We start from the raw sequence: 14,588 nt of genomic DNA on the forward strand, positions 1-14,588 counted from the left end.
GCAGAGCTAGAAGAATGCAACATTGTTGATCTCAAATGCGTTCTCTTGGCTACTTTCCCCAGTACTGATGGAAAAGCCATCTTCTTTACCTATTAATTTCTATTTACATAACCTAGTCCCCCAATGAAACTGCAGTAAAATCTAGCAGCAATATCTTTTACTTCTTGGAGGTAAGGATTTTTTCTGTTTTGGGGGATGTGAAGTGTCTGTAGTACGTGGTTAGGAAGTGGGAGCAGGACATTGTATACAGCTGATGAGGAAATGTAATCTGTGTGTTCTACCTTGCCCACCATAGTAATCTTGGGTTCATTTATCACCTCATTCAAAAATAATTACTAAGAATAATCTACAATTCAAGTACTATTTAAAATATTTTATGAACACTGTGAGAAACACCCACTCTATGTTTAAAGACTAGTACAGGAACCATTCATTTAAGGATCCATACAAGAATATATTTAGCAAAAAGCATAATCAACACACGCCCCTCTATTTAATTATTAGTATAAGAATCTTTGAGTACATCAGCCAAGGGAGCAACTCATGCTCTAAAAAGCAAGACAAATTTTTCAAGAAATAATAGCAGGTATAAGAGTCCTGGTTACACAGTCATTAGACATCGGATTACTAACCACAAGCTCAGCCGTTAAAATGCATCAGCTGTCCAGTGGGAGAAAGACCGTGCTCTTGGTTCTGGTGAAGAGTTATAGTCTCAGAAACCCTGTGGAGCGGTTCTACTCTGTCACTGAATTAAAGTGGCCTCAATTCCATGGCAGTGGGTTTGGGGTTTGGAAAAAGCGAATGCTTTCAAGTAACAGGAAACATTCATTAAGAAAAGCAGTCCAGGATATGAAAGAGGGTGAGAGAAGAATCAGGAATATTCTACGTAGAGAGGAATGCGGGTGGAAAGGCTCAAAGGCAGGTTTTCTGGTGAAACAAATTGATAACTGTGGCAGAAGAGGAAGTCTAGATAAGGATGGGAAGAGAAGGGGCGCTTAGGGACCTTAGTAGGAAATGAGATTAGAAGGGTCAGCCAGGTCATATAATAAACTATATGGTATATTATGCCAAGAAGATGGGGCCTGGTCCCACAGGCATTGAAGCACATTAAGAAAGAGAATCCCATTCAAGTTGTTGTTGGTGATTTCTATAACACTGCACTAGAAAAATGGACTGGAGACAATCAGCCTGAAGCAAGGGTCATCATTTAGGAGATGTCTGTAGTCATTGATTCAAAGGAGCCCTAGGGGCAATGTGGAGTGTGCGTGGGACCCCAAGGTAGGTGGTCTAAACCCAATAGCCACTTCATGGGAGAAAGGTGAGGCTGTTTGCTCCCATAAAGATTTATAGTCTCAGAAATCCTGTAGAGGGTTTCTAGAATGTGGAATCAACTCCATGGTTTTGGGTTTGATGTCTAGTTTGCTAGTAATGCAGGAAGGAGGTGGGGGTGGGGAAGAATCCCCAAGTAGGTTTATTGAATTGTAGAAGAGACACAGTCTAATTTGGGAGATAGGAAAGGGGTTAAGTTAATAAGAAGTCACGCCCTCATGAGGTAACTAAACTCACCAGAGTCTACACTTCTAGCATTTTTAGAAAATTATTCTCTCTCATTTCAGCTACAAGCCTCTTAATATTTGTTTGTTCTTCCTCTTCTTGGAAGGAGCCCTGGTGTTTCCGCCAGCCACACTGACAGAGAAAGACAGGGATTTCTACTCCAGTAATGGGTACAGTTTCTGAAACTCACAAGGAAGATCTACCGGGTCACTATTAGTCAGCATTGACCTGATGGCAGTGAGTTTTTTTTCTCTCCTCTGACCCAACTTTCTACTCTCCACCATCTTCATTCTCTTACACGAGGACATTATTTTGTCTTCTATGAAACCCAAAGTACTTCTTACACAAACTTTTTTTCATCTTTGATGTATAGCATAATTCTTCCACTTTCTTTACTAAATTGAATCCTGGCTGTTCCCTAGAAAACTTAATTCTGCTGCCCTCTGATAAATTCTTTTTTTATTTTTAAGAAAAAAAATTTTTACACACATTTCATCTATTTATTTAAAAGGGCCACATTTTTAGAAGTCATCAAGCTATTAGCATTCCAATGCTGCAGTAATTTCTTATTGCTGGTATAATGCATTTGGCATTTTCTACACATCTGATCCCACAATTTTCAGAAAGCAGATACCACAAAAGGACAATGTGCCACAATAATACATGCCAGACAGAAAAGAAAATTCCATTTCTGCTCCCATAATGATTTAGAAAGCATCCGAAAGCATCCCAAATCTCTGTAGGATTGCTGGAAGTGAGACTTGACTCTCTAACAGGAGTGGGTTGGGCTGAGAGATATATGGTGTGACATTGGCATTTTCCTAGTCCCCCAGTAGCACTTGCCAATCTATTCCACATCTCTGTAACATTTTATACTTCTTGAGGCTATTTCATTTGTTAGTATTGTTCTCTCTCACCACTCCTCTGAAGGCTCCTTCCTGAGACTAAGGGATGTATTACTGCGAGAACTTGTCTCAATCTGTTCACCAATAACAAAGACATATTCAAACATTTTATTTTTAATAAATGCAATGCACGTATGAACTTGAACCCTAATAGCAAGACGTTTTGACTTTCCCTCATGTAAGCGCCTTTTATATCTTATTCCCCACTCTGCACCCAGGAGCTATCACAATGGCTGTCATAGAACAGGCATAGACAGAAATCATTCATTCCCTCTCCCATAGTCCCTGCTATGTCAAGGAAACCTTACTGTAAGATACTTGGTCTTTCTTCTCTCCTCATTCTTTCTCCAAGGAGGATAAAAGGCATAATCAGTTGGAAAATTAGCAGGAAGAAATGTCTTTAATTTTTGGAAGATACAACAGATAACGTTGGTCTTCTCTATCCCACAGTTCCCCCTGTCCTTCTTTGTGGGGTTTACTGATTGGTCATATATTGTCTGTGATTGAAAATGTAATTTTGACCTCTTTGGCATTGGTATTTAGAAACCCACTGCCCAGCTGTAGGCAACATACTTCGGTTTCTGCTTTATATAAATGAGGAGAGCTTTCCCCCAAAACAAATACCCTCTTTGTCAATTTTCAGAATCTTGGTGGGAAAGAGTGAAATGTATTGGATTCCCTGAAATAACATTTACGTAATAAAAAGTAAAATAAGGAGACAAGAGAAACAGGTAGGACTGCAGAGACAAGCCCAGAATGATTGCAATATTGGGTCTTTCTTCATATTTAGGAGTAGGGAAAACATATTCTCTCTTAACAATATGTGACCAGCACATATTTTATGGTATAACTCATGAGTAAAATACTATGAGATAATAAAATGTTTAACACCTGCTGGCAGGGTGCTATAACATGATAGCACCAGCAGTTCCCCACTGACCACATGAGTACCTCAACATATAGCTTTTGTGTAATTCCAGAAACATACGAATGCACAGCATGGATCTCTGGAACTCCACCTTGGGAAGTGGCTTCATCTTGATGGGGATCCTGAATAGCAGCGGGTCTTCTGAAGGGCTCTGTGCCACAGTTGCCATCCTGTACACGCTGACCCTGACCAGCAATGGCCTTCTGATCCTGGTCATCACAAAAGACGCCAGGCTTCACGTGCCCATGTACCTTCTGCTCAGCCAGCTTTCTCTCATGGACCTTCTATTTGCCTCTGTGTTCACGCCCAAAACTCTTGTGGATTATCTGCGTGAGGAGAACAGCATCTCCTTTGGGGGCTGTGCTTTTCAGATGTTTATGGTCCTCACCCTGGGTGGTGCAGAGGACCTTCTATTGGCCTTCATGGCCTATGACCGGTATGTGGCCATTTGTCATCCTCTGAACTACATGGTGCTAATGAGGCCAAGGGTCTGCTGGCTCATGGTGGCCACCTGCTGGACTCTGGCATCTCTGAATGCTCTGATACACACCTCATACACTATGCACTTCCCTTTCTGCAGGTCCCGGCAAATTGACCACCTGCTCTGTGAGATCCCACCTCTACTGAAATTGGCTTGTGCTGATACCTCACGATATGAGTCCATGGTGTATGTGATGGGCACAACCTTTCTCATGGCTCCCCTCGCCACTATCCTTGCCTCCTATACATTTGTCCTCATTGCTGTCCTCCGCATGGCTTCAGGTGAGGGGAAGCAGAAAGCCCTCGTCACATGTTCGTCTCACCTGACTGTGGTGGGAATGTACTATGGGGCAGCCATGTTTATGTACATCTTGCCAAGTTCCTACCACCGTCCTCAGCAGGACAACATCCTCTCTGTATTTTATATGGTTATTACTCCGACCCTGAACCCTCTTATCTATAGTCTGAGAAACAAGGAGGTAATGGGGGCCCTCCGCAGGGTCTTAGGGAGATGTCCCTCTGCCCAGGCACAATAAATATTAATGCCCTGCAGAAGTTCTGTAACTCCTATGTAGGACTGTATATATGCTCTGTTCTTCCACATTTTCAGAATTCCAAACATCTTCCACACAAGGGGTAAGTCCTAGTTTGGCCTCAGAGGCATAGTTTTGTTTCTGCTTTATGTTTGTAAAAGTAACAAACCATACATTTCTCTGATTCATATCCCTAGATAACATTCTCTTTGATTCTAATTGAGATAAGCTTATTTTTCACTTTACCTTTTCTTTTTTCAACAAAAATCCTAACCCCAATCACACATGATGTCATAACTTTAAATAAGTTCCATTTGAAGAAAGAGAAAAAGCAAAATAAGATACTAAATACAAATAAATGTTATATCTTATTAGTTTGCACTGACAGCATTTCTCAATTATTCTTTCTTAATGACTATGAATAAATAGCCATAGATTCTTTGCTCTGAACAGATACAGCAGGGTCTAGAGACCTCTTTATGCTGGTTCTCTCATATGTGTCCTTACTGAAGGTCAACTCCTGTGGTTCTAACAGACACCACTGCATCCTCAAATCAACAATGCTTTCGATAGAGAACTGGGTGGAGGTGCAAATTACGATTTTTCTGAGGATTTAAGTTAAGTTGTCCTTTTGCACTTTACTCCCCAAGGAAAGTACTGGTTTCTTAGACTAGAGCCTTCAAAATTTTTTCTTTTTTAGGAAGGATTGCAAATTAAGATAGATTAGCGGAATTCATTCTTTGGCTACCAAAAATATTATGAAATGTCCCAAGGCATCTCATTGTGTGTAGAAGTAATAAAGTGAACTGTTCCTATGGAGAACCCGAGGGAATGTCTTGTTTACTTCACCTTATCTTTAAAGCGTTTCTTTCGGGGAATGTTTCAATTTAGGATTGGTGCTTACAAAGTCAGTGCTTACATCAGCTCAGAAGCCCTTCAGAGTGGATGGAATCTGCTCCAAAGCTCAGTTCATGCCGAGCTGTTAGGAGAGAGAGTTGAGGATCAGTGAGCTTCACTTCCATACTCTGTATCTACAGTGTGTGTTTTCGGATCTCACTCCACTTCATTCCATGTGAAATCTCCTCACTTGTACTTCCTCAACTCTAGGGAAACTCGTGCCAGACTTACAGGTAAGAAGGAGGGAGATGCTGAAAAGATCAAATCTCCCCACAGTCAGATATCCTCAGTCGATCCTGGAAGAAAGTCCACATTCGTACATCCCATAGTCTACTTGGAAGAGGCAACTTTTCCATAACCGTAAAAGAACCATAGTGGATCAAACTAGCATTCATTTTTCAAATATGAGAATCTCTCCTGTTCTCTGATCTTTACATGCTTTCACCTTTAGTGTTCCCTTCCTCTTTCACTGCCCCCACCCTCTTCTCTTGATGATACACACTGGGCTCGCAGCAGACCGTCGCAGGGAACGACAGGACATTTTGCTACTTATCCTATATTGGTTGGTATGCGGGAAGAAGCCAGAGCTGGATGAGCGATAATGTTGTGTGTGTGGGTACTGCCTGCTCCAGTGTCCTAGCATTCTGGGTGTGACCACATGGAAACACCGTCCCTGGGGCTAACTGTGGGGAGACAAAGGGGTTACAATTTGAGAACCTCTTTCTACTCAAAGAACTGCTCTGGTGCCTCATGCCTACACCAGCACCCAGTTATCCAACTCACCTTGCATTTTTCCTTCTGCTTGAGCATGGAATCTACCCATTGCAAGGAATTTATCTACATGGCCCAGTGTTTGCTGTCACTCAGCTGGGAGGATTATTAATGCATCAGAGAGTTTTCGTACATATGTATGATAGTGTCTGTGTGTGCATGTGTGTGCACAGGAATTCATTCATTCTGGGATGCATTCATTCATTCAGCCAGTCAGGCAACCATTCAGTCAGTGAAATTTGTTGAAAATGTGTTACTTACCAACGGTAAAGTGGGTTTGTCATTAGTCAGAATTGATTCCCCAGCAACAACATAAATATACAGAGGGAGATAGGGTTATCACCTGAAGACACACAGCCTTGTCTGAGGACAGGCTTGTAAACAAATAACTATGCATAGATTAATAAGTTTATATATATACTTATATATTATATATGCACCATAATTCACCAAATTGTTCATGTAAATTATGTATGTTACATCTCATTAAAAACAGGGAAAATAAATAAATTACTCTGTGAAAAGTACTTCATGATTATTGGAATATTGGATCAATAACATGTGATTTTATTGATGCCCATGGTATAGCCAAGCACACCATCACTCAGACACCAACACTTACATAACTTTAAAATATTTTCTTCCAAAAATATTTTTGTTATTATAAGAGATCATATTTTCTTTTCCACTTCAGTTTTTAAAACTACTGGTGGCAAGCCAATCTGCTTCATCAGTGATGAATGAATACAACTCAGTTTTAAAACGACTGGCACCGAAGATAAGATCATCCAGGCTATTGCTATCACACACCTTTCCAGCAATCCTCTTGTGTATTCTCTGCACATGGAAGCTAACAAGAAGGGGTTTTTCCCCTTTGATTATGGTAGTCTTTCGAAGTATTTCCTAGCTCAGCTGTCTTGATCCCTCAGAGAGTGGGTATTCTTGTACCTCAGGCTGGCCCCTATTTCAGAGTGATCTTGAAATCAAACCATCCTCTGTGGCTCAGGAGCCCGTGGTCCAGACACAATTTCTTGGTTCGTTTTTCTTCTCTCCTGCCAAGTAGTCACAGGCTCTTTTGTGTGAAGAAGTCCTTAAATGTTTGCAATCTTTAACTTCCCCCATCCCAAGATGGCGCTGCCAAGAGAACTGAGTTTCTGTCATGATTCTTCTTCTTTGTTCTACCTGGTGGTTCTTCAATTTTTTCCAAGGGAAATTAGACTCTAGCTTTGAGCCCCAGCAATATGCCTGTGACCCTACCACTGTCCCTAATTTTTCCTAATCTGCTTTTCCAATAGCTGCAGTTCAGTCACCTTATTCCTTGCATTTTGCTGATGTCCAGAAATGTATCCGCGATGAATAGTGTTTCTAGCCTGACTTTAGAGAACTGGACCAGCGACGGGATTTCCCACGGATGTACTCATCCAATTGATTGCATACTCTAATACAACCTGCAGCATAAATGAAGGGGAACACTGTTATGCCAGACAAGGCATTACAAATATGCAGAGAGCTCTGATGGATGCTAGGGTCTTCTACGCATAAAGAGCCCCTCTAACCAGGTTGCCTGAGTCTGACCTCTTCAACTTCCACTTGGATCCATGAAGATCAAGAGCTACCATCACTTACATTCGGATACTTCAACACAGTCTTGACTCTCTATTCCAGTGAAGAATTTCAGAAAGGACTGGTACACTGGATTCTAACCTGGGCTGAAACAGTCTCACAATTCCCCTCCTTGCTTGAAAAGATAAGGAATCACTTTGAATCACAATCGAAAAATGTCTTCACACTAGTGATATGAATGCTAAAGTACTTTATTTGAAAAGCAAACCAGAAAAAATACAAAAACTAAAATAACAATATAAAAAGAATAACTTGGACTTTCTAGTAAAAGACAGCCTGCTTAGGATTTTCTAGTCTGTTAGCATCTTGTTTCAGGTCAGATAGACACTATGTAATTTTCTATGAAGTAATTTCTTACGCGTTGTGTGTAATCACTGTATTACATGTTTATGGTTGAGAGGTCTCTGACAACAAAGATCACAGGGGGGACACATTTTTGGTGTTACCGTGCCTACCAAGAAGATAACTTCAATAGCTACATATGAAATTTTAGAAAATCAAGTTTAGCAAATATAAATCTCCCCAAGAGACCTTTACTTTTAGGATTTGTTGCTGGATCATAGTCAACATTTGATTACTCTGTTAATACTGATGGTATAAGCAAGACTAAGCATTAATGGGTAAAGAAAATCAAACCTATTTAACTGAATTCATCTTGTTGGGCCTTTCTTCAGATCAGCAGACTCAGATCCTGCTATTCATGATATTTCTCATCATCTACCTACTGACTGCCTTTGGGAATCTGCTCATCATAGTCTTAATTCATGCCAATTCTAGACTTCACACTCCCATGTACTTCTTCCTTAAGAACCTGTCTTTTGTTGACCTCTGTTTCTCTACAAGCATTGTTCCTCAGATGCTATTCCACTTTGTAGTAACAAAAAAGACCATTTCCTTTGCTGGATGCTCAATCCAGATGTTCTTTTTCTTAGTAGCTGCAGCTACAGAGAGTTCACTATTGGCTGTGATGTCCTATGATCGTTATGTAGCTGTCTGCAAGCCCCTGCACTACTCGACCATCATGACCCAGAGGGTCTGTATACAGTTGGCCTTAGTGTCCTGGGCCAGCGGGTCATTTGTGTCTGTGGTAGATTCTACATTTACTTTGTGTCTCCCATACCATGGGAAGAATATAATTCACCATTATTTCTGTGAGCCTCCTGCACTCCTGAAGCTGGCTTCTGCAGATACCTACAAAGCTGAGATGGCCCTCTTTTCAATGGGTGTGATGATTCTCCTGGTTCCTGTTTCTCTCATCCTTGTCTCCTACTGGAATATCATCTCCACTGTGATCCAGATGCAGTCAGGGGAGGGGAAACTAAAAGTCTTCTCCACGTGTGGCTCCCATTTTGTTGTGGTTGTCTTTTTTTATGGATCAACAGTATTCACTTACATGAGACCGAACTCCAAAAACATGAATGAAGGGGATAAAGTGATCTCAGTGTTCTATTCAGTCATAACATCTATGATGAACCCGTACATTTACAGCCTGAGGAACAAGGATGTAAAGCAGGCATTCAGGAAAACATTTGGGAGATAGAGCCTCTCATATGCAGTGATTCTTTATATATATATAAAACATGGAGGAGAAGACATTCCAACTGGCTCAACGCCTTTAAAAGGCAGCATTTAGGAAAATATTTGGAAGATGGTACCTCTCAGATACTGTGTGTGTGTATATCCACCCACACCCACATTTAAACACAAATGGACATCATGCTTGGTAACACAGAGAGCTGGTGGAAAAGGAAATCTCTTGATGACATGGATTGACACAGTGGCACTAACTATGAGCTCAAACATAACAACAATTTTGGGGATGGCATAGGACCTTGAAGTGTTTCATTCTCTTGTTCATAGAGTCACTGAGTCAGACTTGATGACACCTAACAGCATCAACCTCTCCCAGACACAGACAATTGTGTGAAAAGTAGGCAACTGGCCCAAGAACATAGTTCAAAACTCCAAAGAAGTTGTTAAAATACTTGTTCTTTTCCTCCTGCTGGTTGTTACTATTGCTTTGTTTGGCAATTTTTTTTTTTTTTTGCGTATCTTGGTTTTTTGACTGTGAACCTAATCCTTGCAATTAATGCTGAACATTAACTGCCTTGGTTAAAATATTATTGTGTCTTTTATTCTCAGTAGCCACAGTAGTATAGTAGCAGTAGGCTATACATTGAGATGTTAACCACATGGTCAGTAGTTCAAATCCACCAGCTGTTCCTTGGGAGAAAGATGAAACTGTCTACGTTCATAAAGATTTATCTTCTTGGAAACCCCAGACGAGCAGTTCCACCCTGTCTTATAAGGTCCCATGAGTCAGAATTTACTCAATGACAGTAAATTCTTATGGTTTGTTCTTTGTTATTGAAAACCCTGGTTGCCCATCTTTACTTTTTCTGGCCTGTCCCCCCCACCCCCACTATGAAGACCTTCTTAAGTCTTTTCTTATTACTCAGCATAACTTTCATTAAGTCATGGCTTAAAATTGCCTTTGTCAAGTTAGCTCAATGTGTTGATGGTCAGTTAATCTGATTGCTGGTTTTTCCATAAAATTCCTGAGACTGTCCATGAAACTCAGATTTACTAGCTATTCCCTTATAGAAAAGTTGGCTAAAAATATTGCTGATCCAACATCAACTGATTAATTGTTTAAAACTCCATTGCTAAAGTGACTTAAAATAGCATGCTGTCTTAGTTTTGGTGTTTGCCAAGCGTAAGAGCCATTGCTAATTCCTCCTGTTGCACCTGAGTTGACACCTCTATAGGTGGCATGAACATAGGCTTTGGATTAGATCTATTTTGTTAACAGTGCCTATTATACTTATGGTGATTGTATCTGTAAAATTTAAATGTTTTATAAACATTATTGCTAAACCTTTGACCCAGAAAGAGGGTGTCCTGGTGGTGTAATGGTTGGTTCTTTGTTGGGCTGCAGTCCAAATAGTTGGCAGGTAGAAACCACCAGCAGCTCAAGAGGAGAAAAACTGGGATTTCTACTTCCTTAAACAGCTACAGTCTCAGGGTTTGCTCATAGCAATCCCAGGAGGTTGCTATGTGTAAGCATTGATTGAAAGGCAGTGAGTTTGGTTTGGTTTGGTTTAGTTTTGACTTGGAGAATAAAAATATTACCAATGAAGCAACTCATGTACACAGATGACACCCATTCCATCTAAAGCAGTGGTTCTCAACCTTCCTAATGCTGCAACCCTTCAATACAGTTCCTCATGTTGTGGTGACCCCGCCAACCATAAAATTATTTTCATTGCTATTTCATCAGTGAAATTTTGCTACTGTTATTAATTTGGAGACTCTTGTGAAAGGGTCATTCGACCGCCAAAGGGGTCACGACACACAGTTTGAGAACCGCTGATCTAAAGACTTCCTATTTACACAGCAACTACGTAGTTCTTTTCATGTGGCCTGCTCCATACTAGCCTTTCCTGAAAGAGCATTGAAGGATGATGCTAAATCTAGGCAGAGTGGAGACAAAGGCTGACGCTCAGTTAATCAAGACAAAAATAGTGCTTGGGAACCTTAAAGTAGCCATGCAAAAGGAAATTAAGGTGACACATCCATGCAGAAGAAAATACAATTTGGATATCTGATGAAAGATTTTCATGGAAACTCTTGATAAAAAGGAAGAATTATATGAGAATTTAAAATCTCATTTGCTTGATGCATGTGTTAATCGGGTCACCTGAAAGCAGAGCCTTAGTTCTGTTTCAAGATGGATGCAAAGAGGGCCTGTATTGCCTGGTCACTGTTGCCAGATTACAGAAACCAAGTGGATTCAAAAGATTCCAAATTTTATTTTCATGTGCATGGGAAAGAAGATCCTTTCTCCAAATGTTCATCTCTCCATCACTTTGCTCTCCGGTCTCTCTCTCTGACTCTCTCTGTCTCTCTGTCTCTCATACACACACACTCTCTAAGTACTGAGCAAAATCAGTTTTATAGTACACACACATATATGTTGAGTGAAACAATTTTTTTTCAGACAGGCACAAATCTTGGAAGGACAGGCACAACCTGGGAAAACAAGGTTCTGTTTTTAACAACGATCTTGTTACAGAGCTTCGATTATTAGGGGCCCTAAATCTTGAGGAGACAGTATAGGTATGTAGGTTCTGCCTCTTAATGAACGGGGAGAGAAAGAGTCACTGCATATAGATAAGAATTTAGTCTTTGACTTAGCTACCGGTAGTATCCTTGAGAATTTGTGCCTGGACACAATCACAAAACACTCTGTAAGATAAGTTAGAAGGGTTCAGTTTAGGGTCACAGTTATGGCAGATTTCTAGTTAAATTCTGTCACAGCAAACTATGAGATTCTCTTAAACAATATTTTTCTAAACTATTTCATATTTCCATCATAAAATAATAGGAGTAGACTCTTCAAGTTCCCTGTATCTTGTGCCCACTGCTGATCTAAATTATTTCACATCAGTGAGATCTCTTTAGGATGGAAATATTTGTGGTTGATGATCAGAAAGAACTCATTAGGGACTCAGTTATATGAGAACATCATATTGGATCTGGGGTCTCACTATCATAATCCTTTTAAAAATCATTTTATTGGGGGCCCATAGAACTCTTATCACAATCCATACATACATCAATTGTGTGAAGTGCATCTGTACATTCGGTACCCTCAGTATTCCCCAAACATTTGCTCTCCACTTAAACCCCTGGCATCAATGCCTCATTTCCCCCCCTCCGTCTCCATTTCCCACTCTCTTATGAACCCTTTATAATTTATAAATTACTATTATTTTATCTTACACTGTCCAGTGTCTCCCTCCCTTTTCTGTTGTCTGTCCCCAAGGAGGAGGTCATATGTAGATCCCTGAAATCTGTACCCCACCCTCCCTCTACCTTCCTTTTATCGCCACTCTCACCACTGGTCCTAAAGAGATCATCTGCCCGGAATTCCCTGTCTTTCCAGTTCCTATGTGTACCAGTGTACATCCTCTGGTCTAGCCAGATTTGTAAGTTAGAATTGGGACCATGATAGTGGGGCTGGGGGCTGGGGGAAGCATTTAGAAACTAGAAGAAAGTTGTATGCTTCAACATTGCTACACTACACCCTGACTGGCTTGTCTCCTCCCCTCAACCTTTCCTTAAGGGGATGTCCAGTTGTCTACAGATGGGCGTTGGGTCTCCCTCTACACTCCCCCTCATTCACTGATATTTTTTGTTCTTTGATGCCTGATACCTGATTCCTTCAACACTTCATGATCACACACATGTGGGCTTTGTTTCTTCTAAGCTAGATGACCACTTTTTAATCTTCAAGCTTTTAAGACCCCAGATGCTATATCTTTTGATAGCTGGGCACCATCAGCTTTCTTCACCACATTTGCTTATGCACCCATTTGTCTTTAGTGATTGTGTTGGGAAGGTGAGCATCATGGAATGCCAGTTTAATAGAACTAAGTATTCTTGCATTGTGGAGTACTTGAGTGGAGGCCCAATTTCCACCTGCTATCTTAATACTAACCTATATATATATGAACCTAGATCTATTTTCGCATCCTCATATAAAATATATTTACATATGTACATGTCTGAATTTAGACCTTTATAAATGCCCTTTGCCTCCTAGATCTTTTCCTCTATTTCCTTTCACTTTCCTCTTGTCCCACTATCATGTTCAGCCTTCATTTGGGTTTCAGTAATTCCTCTCGGTTACATTACCTTTGATCATGCCCTACCAGTCCTCCAACACCCTCCTCATCACCAATTTGTATCACATGTTCCCTTGTCCCTAGGTTGGTTAGCAACACTTCCTTTCCCCCCACCTGCTCCTTTCCCATGTCCCCCCAGAACCGTCAGTCCCGTTGATTTCTCGTCCAGATTGTTCATCCAGCCTATCTTATTTAGACAGGCCTGCAGAGATAATAACACGCACAAAAACAAGACAGGACAAACCAAAGCAACAAAAGAAAATGAAACAACAAGTCAATGACAAAGAAAACCCAAAAAACACCAACAAAGAAGAAAAACTTGTAGTTCAAGGACTGTTTGTTGGCCTTTACGAATGTTTTCTAGTAGAGTCTGTTGGGATGCCAAGCCCTGGCTCTAAAGTCTATTTTTGGTAATCCCCAGGGACTTCCTTCTCTGTTCCCCTTGCTGTTCTGTTCCACACCCTTAGTGCTTTGTCTCAGTGTGGTGGAATCAGATTGGGTGAAATTCCCACCCTGTGTCTCCAGCCTTGTCCTCTGTAAGGTCAGTGAGGGGTGTCATAGGGGGGTAGGCCATATGGTTTTCTCTGTGGATTGGCTATTCTGAGCAGGAATATCGTCCTCAAGGCTTGGTGGGCCAGCATGTACTCCACTCTCTCTTCCTCCCCCTTCATATGCTCCTGTGTTCTCTGATCAGACATGTCCCTCTCCCTGAGCTGCAGGTTCAGTGTTGTCCTCTGAAAAATTCTTCTGCAGGGAGGGGAAGCTGTCCATGTAGTGGGGATTGGGGTTGGACCCTGAGACCTCTCCACTGGTTCCCTACTCCATGCCAGCATGTTGCTTTTCACATCTTAGAGCACTGGGTTGAAGTCTGGTTCTTCTTTCCCTGTGGAAATATAAACAATACCCTCCCCATGGGTGGGTTAGTGTCCTGTGTCCACACTATCCATTTCTTTTCTTTTTTTCCTTTTAGTTGGCTACCATATGTAATGCCGGATTTGGTCTGTTCCTTGCCATACTACCTGGTCCTCTCCCCAGGAATATTTGTATACAGTAGCTTTTTCCCTATGCCCTTTTGAATTTTTTTAAAGCTTACCTCTGTGGACTCATGTTGTACTTGTCCTTTTGTGCTTGGCTTACTTTCCTTAGCATGATTTCCTCCAGTTCTTCCCATGCAGCAATATGCATCAAACCCTCATCACTGCTTTTG

At 41.0% G+C, this 14,588-nt stretch overlaps 1 protein-coding gene and 1 pseudogene across 1 annotated transcript; both read left to right on the forward strand.

The window, feature by feature from the left end:
• The first annotated feature begins 3,402 nt into the window (after positions 1–3,402).
• Positions 3,403–4,403, forward strand: LOC142445845 (olfactory receptor 2AG1-like; annotated as a pseudogene).
• Positions 4,404–8,307: 3,904 nt separating this feature from the next.
• On the forward strand, positions 8,308–9,231 carry LOC142446727 (olfactory receptor 2D3-like). Its single transcript, XM_075548472.1, has one exon. It carries the CDS (start codon positions 8,308–8,310, stop codon positions 9,229–9,231), a length of 924 nt encoding a protein of 307 aa, XP_075404587.1.
• The last annotated feature ends 5,357 nt before the right edge of the window (positions 9,232–14,588 follow it).

The sequence above is a fragment of the Tenrec ecaudatus genome, chromosome 4 (assembly GCF_050624435.1).
Source record: "Tenrec ecaudatus isolate mTenEca1 chromosome 4, mTenEca1.hap1, whole genome shotgun sequence".
In the NCBI taxonomy this organism is placed as follows: domain Eukaryota; kingdom Metazoa; phylum Chordata; class Mammalia; order Afrosoricida; family Tenrecidae; genus Tenrec; species Tenrec ecaudatus.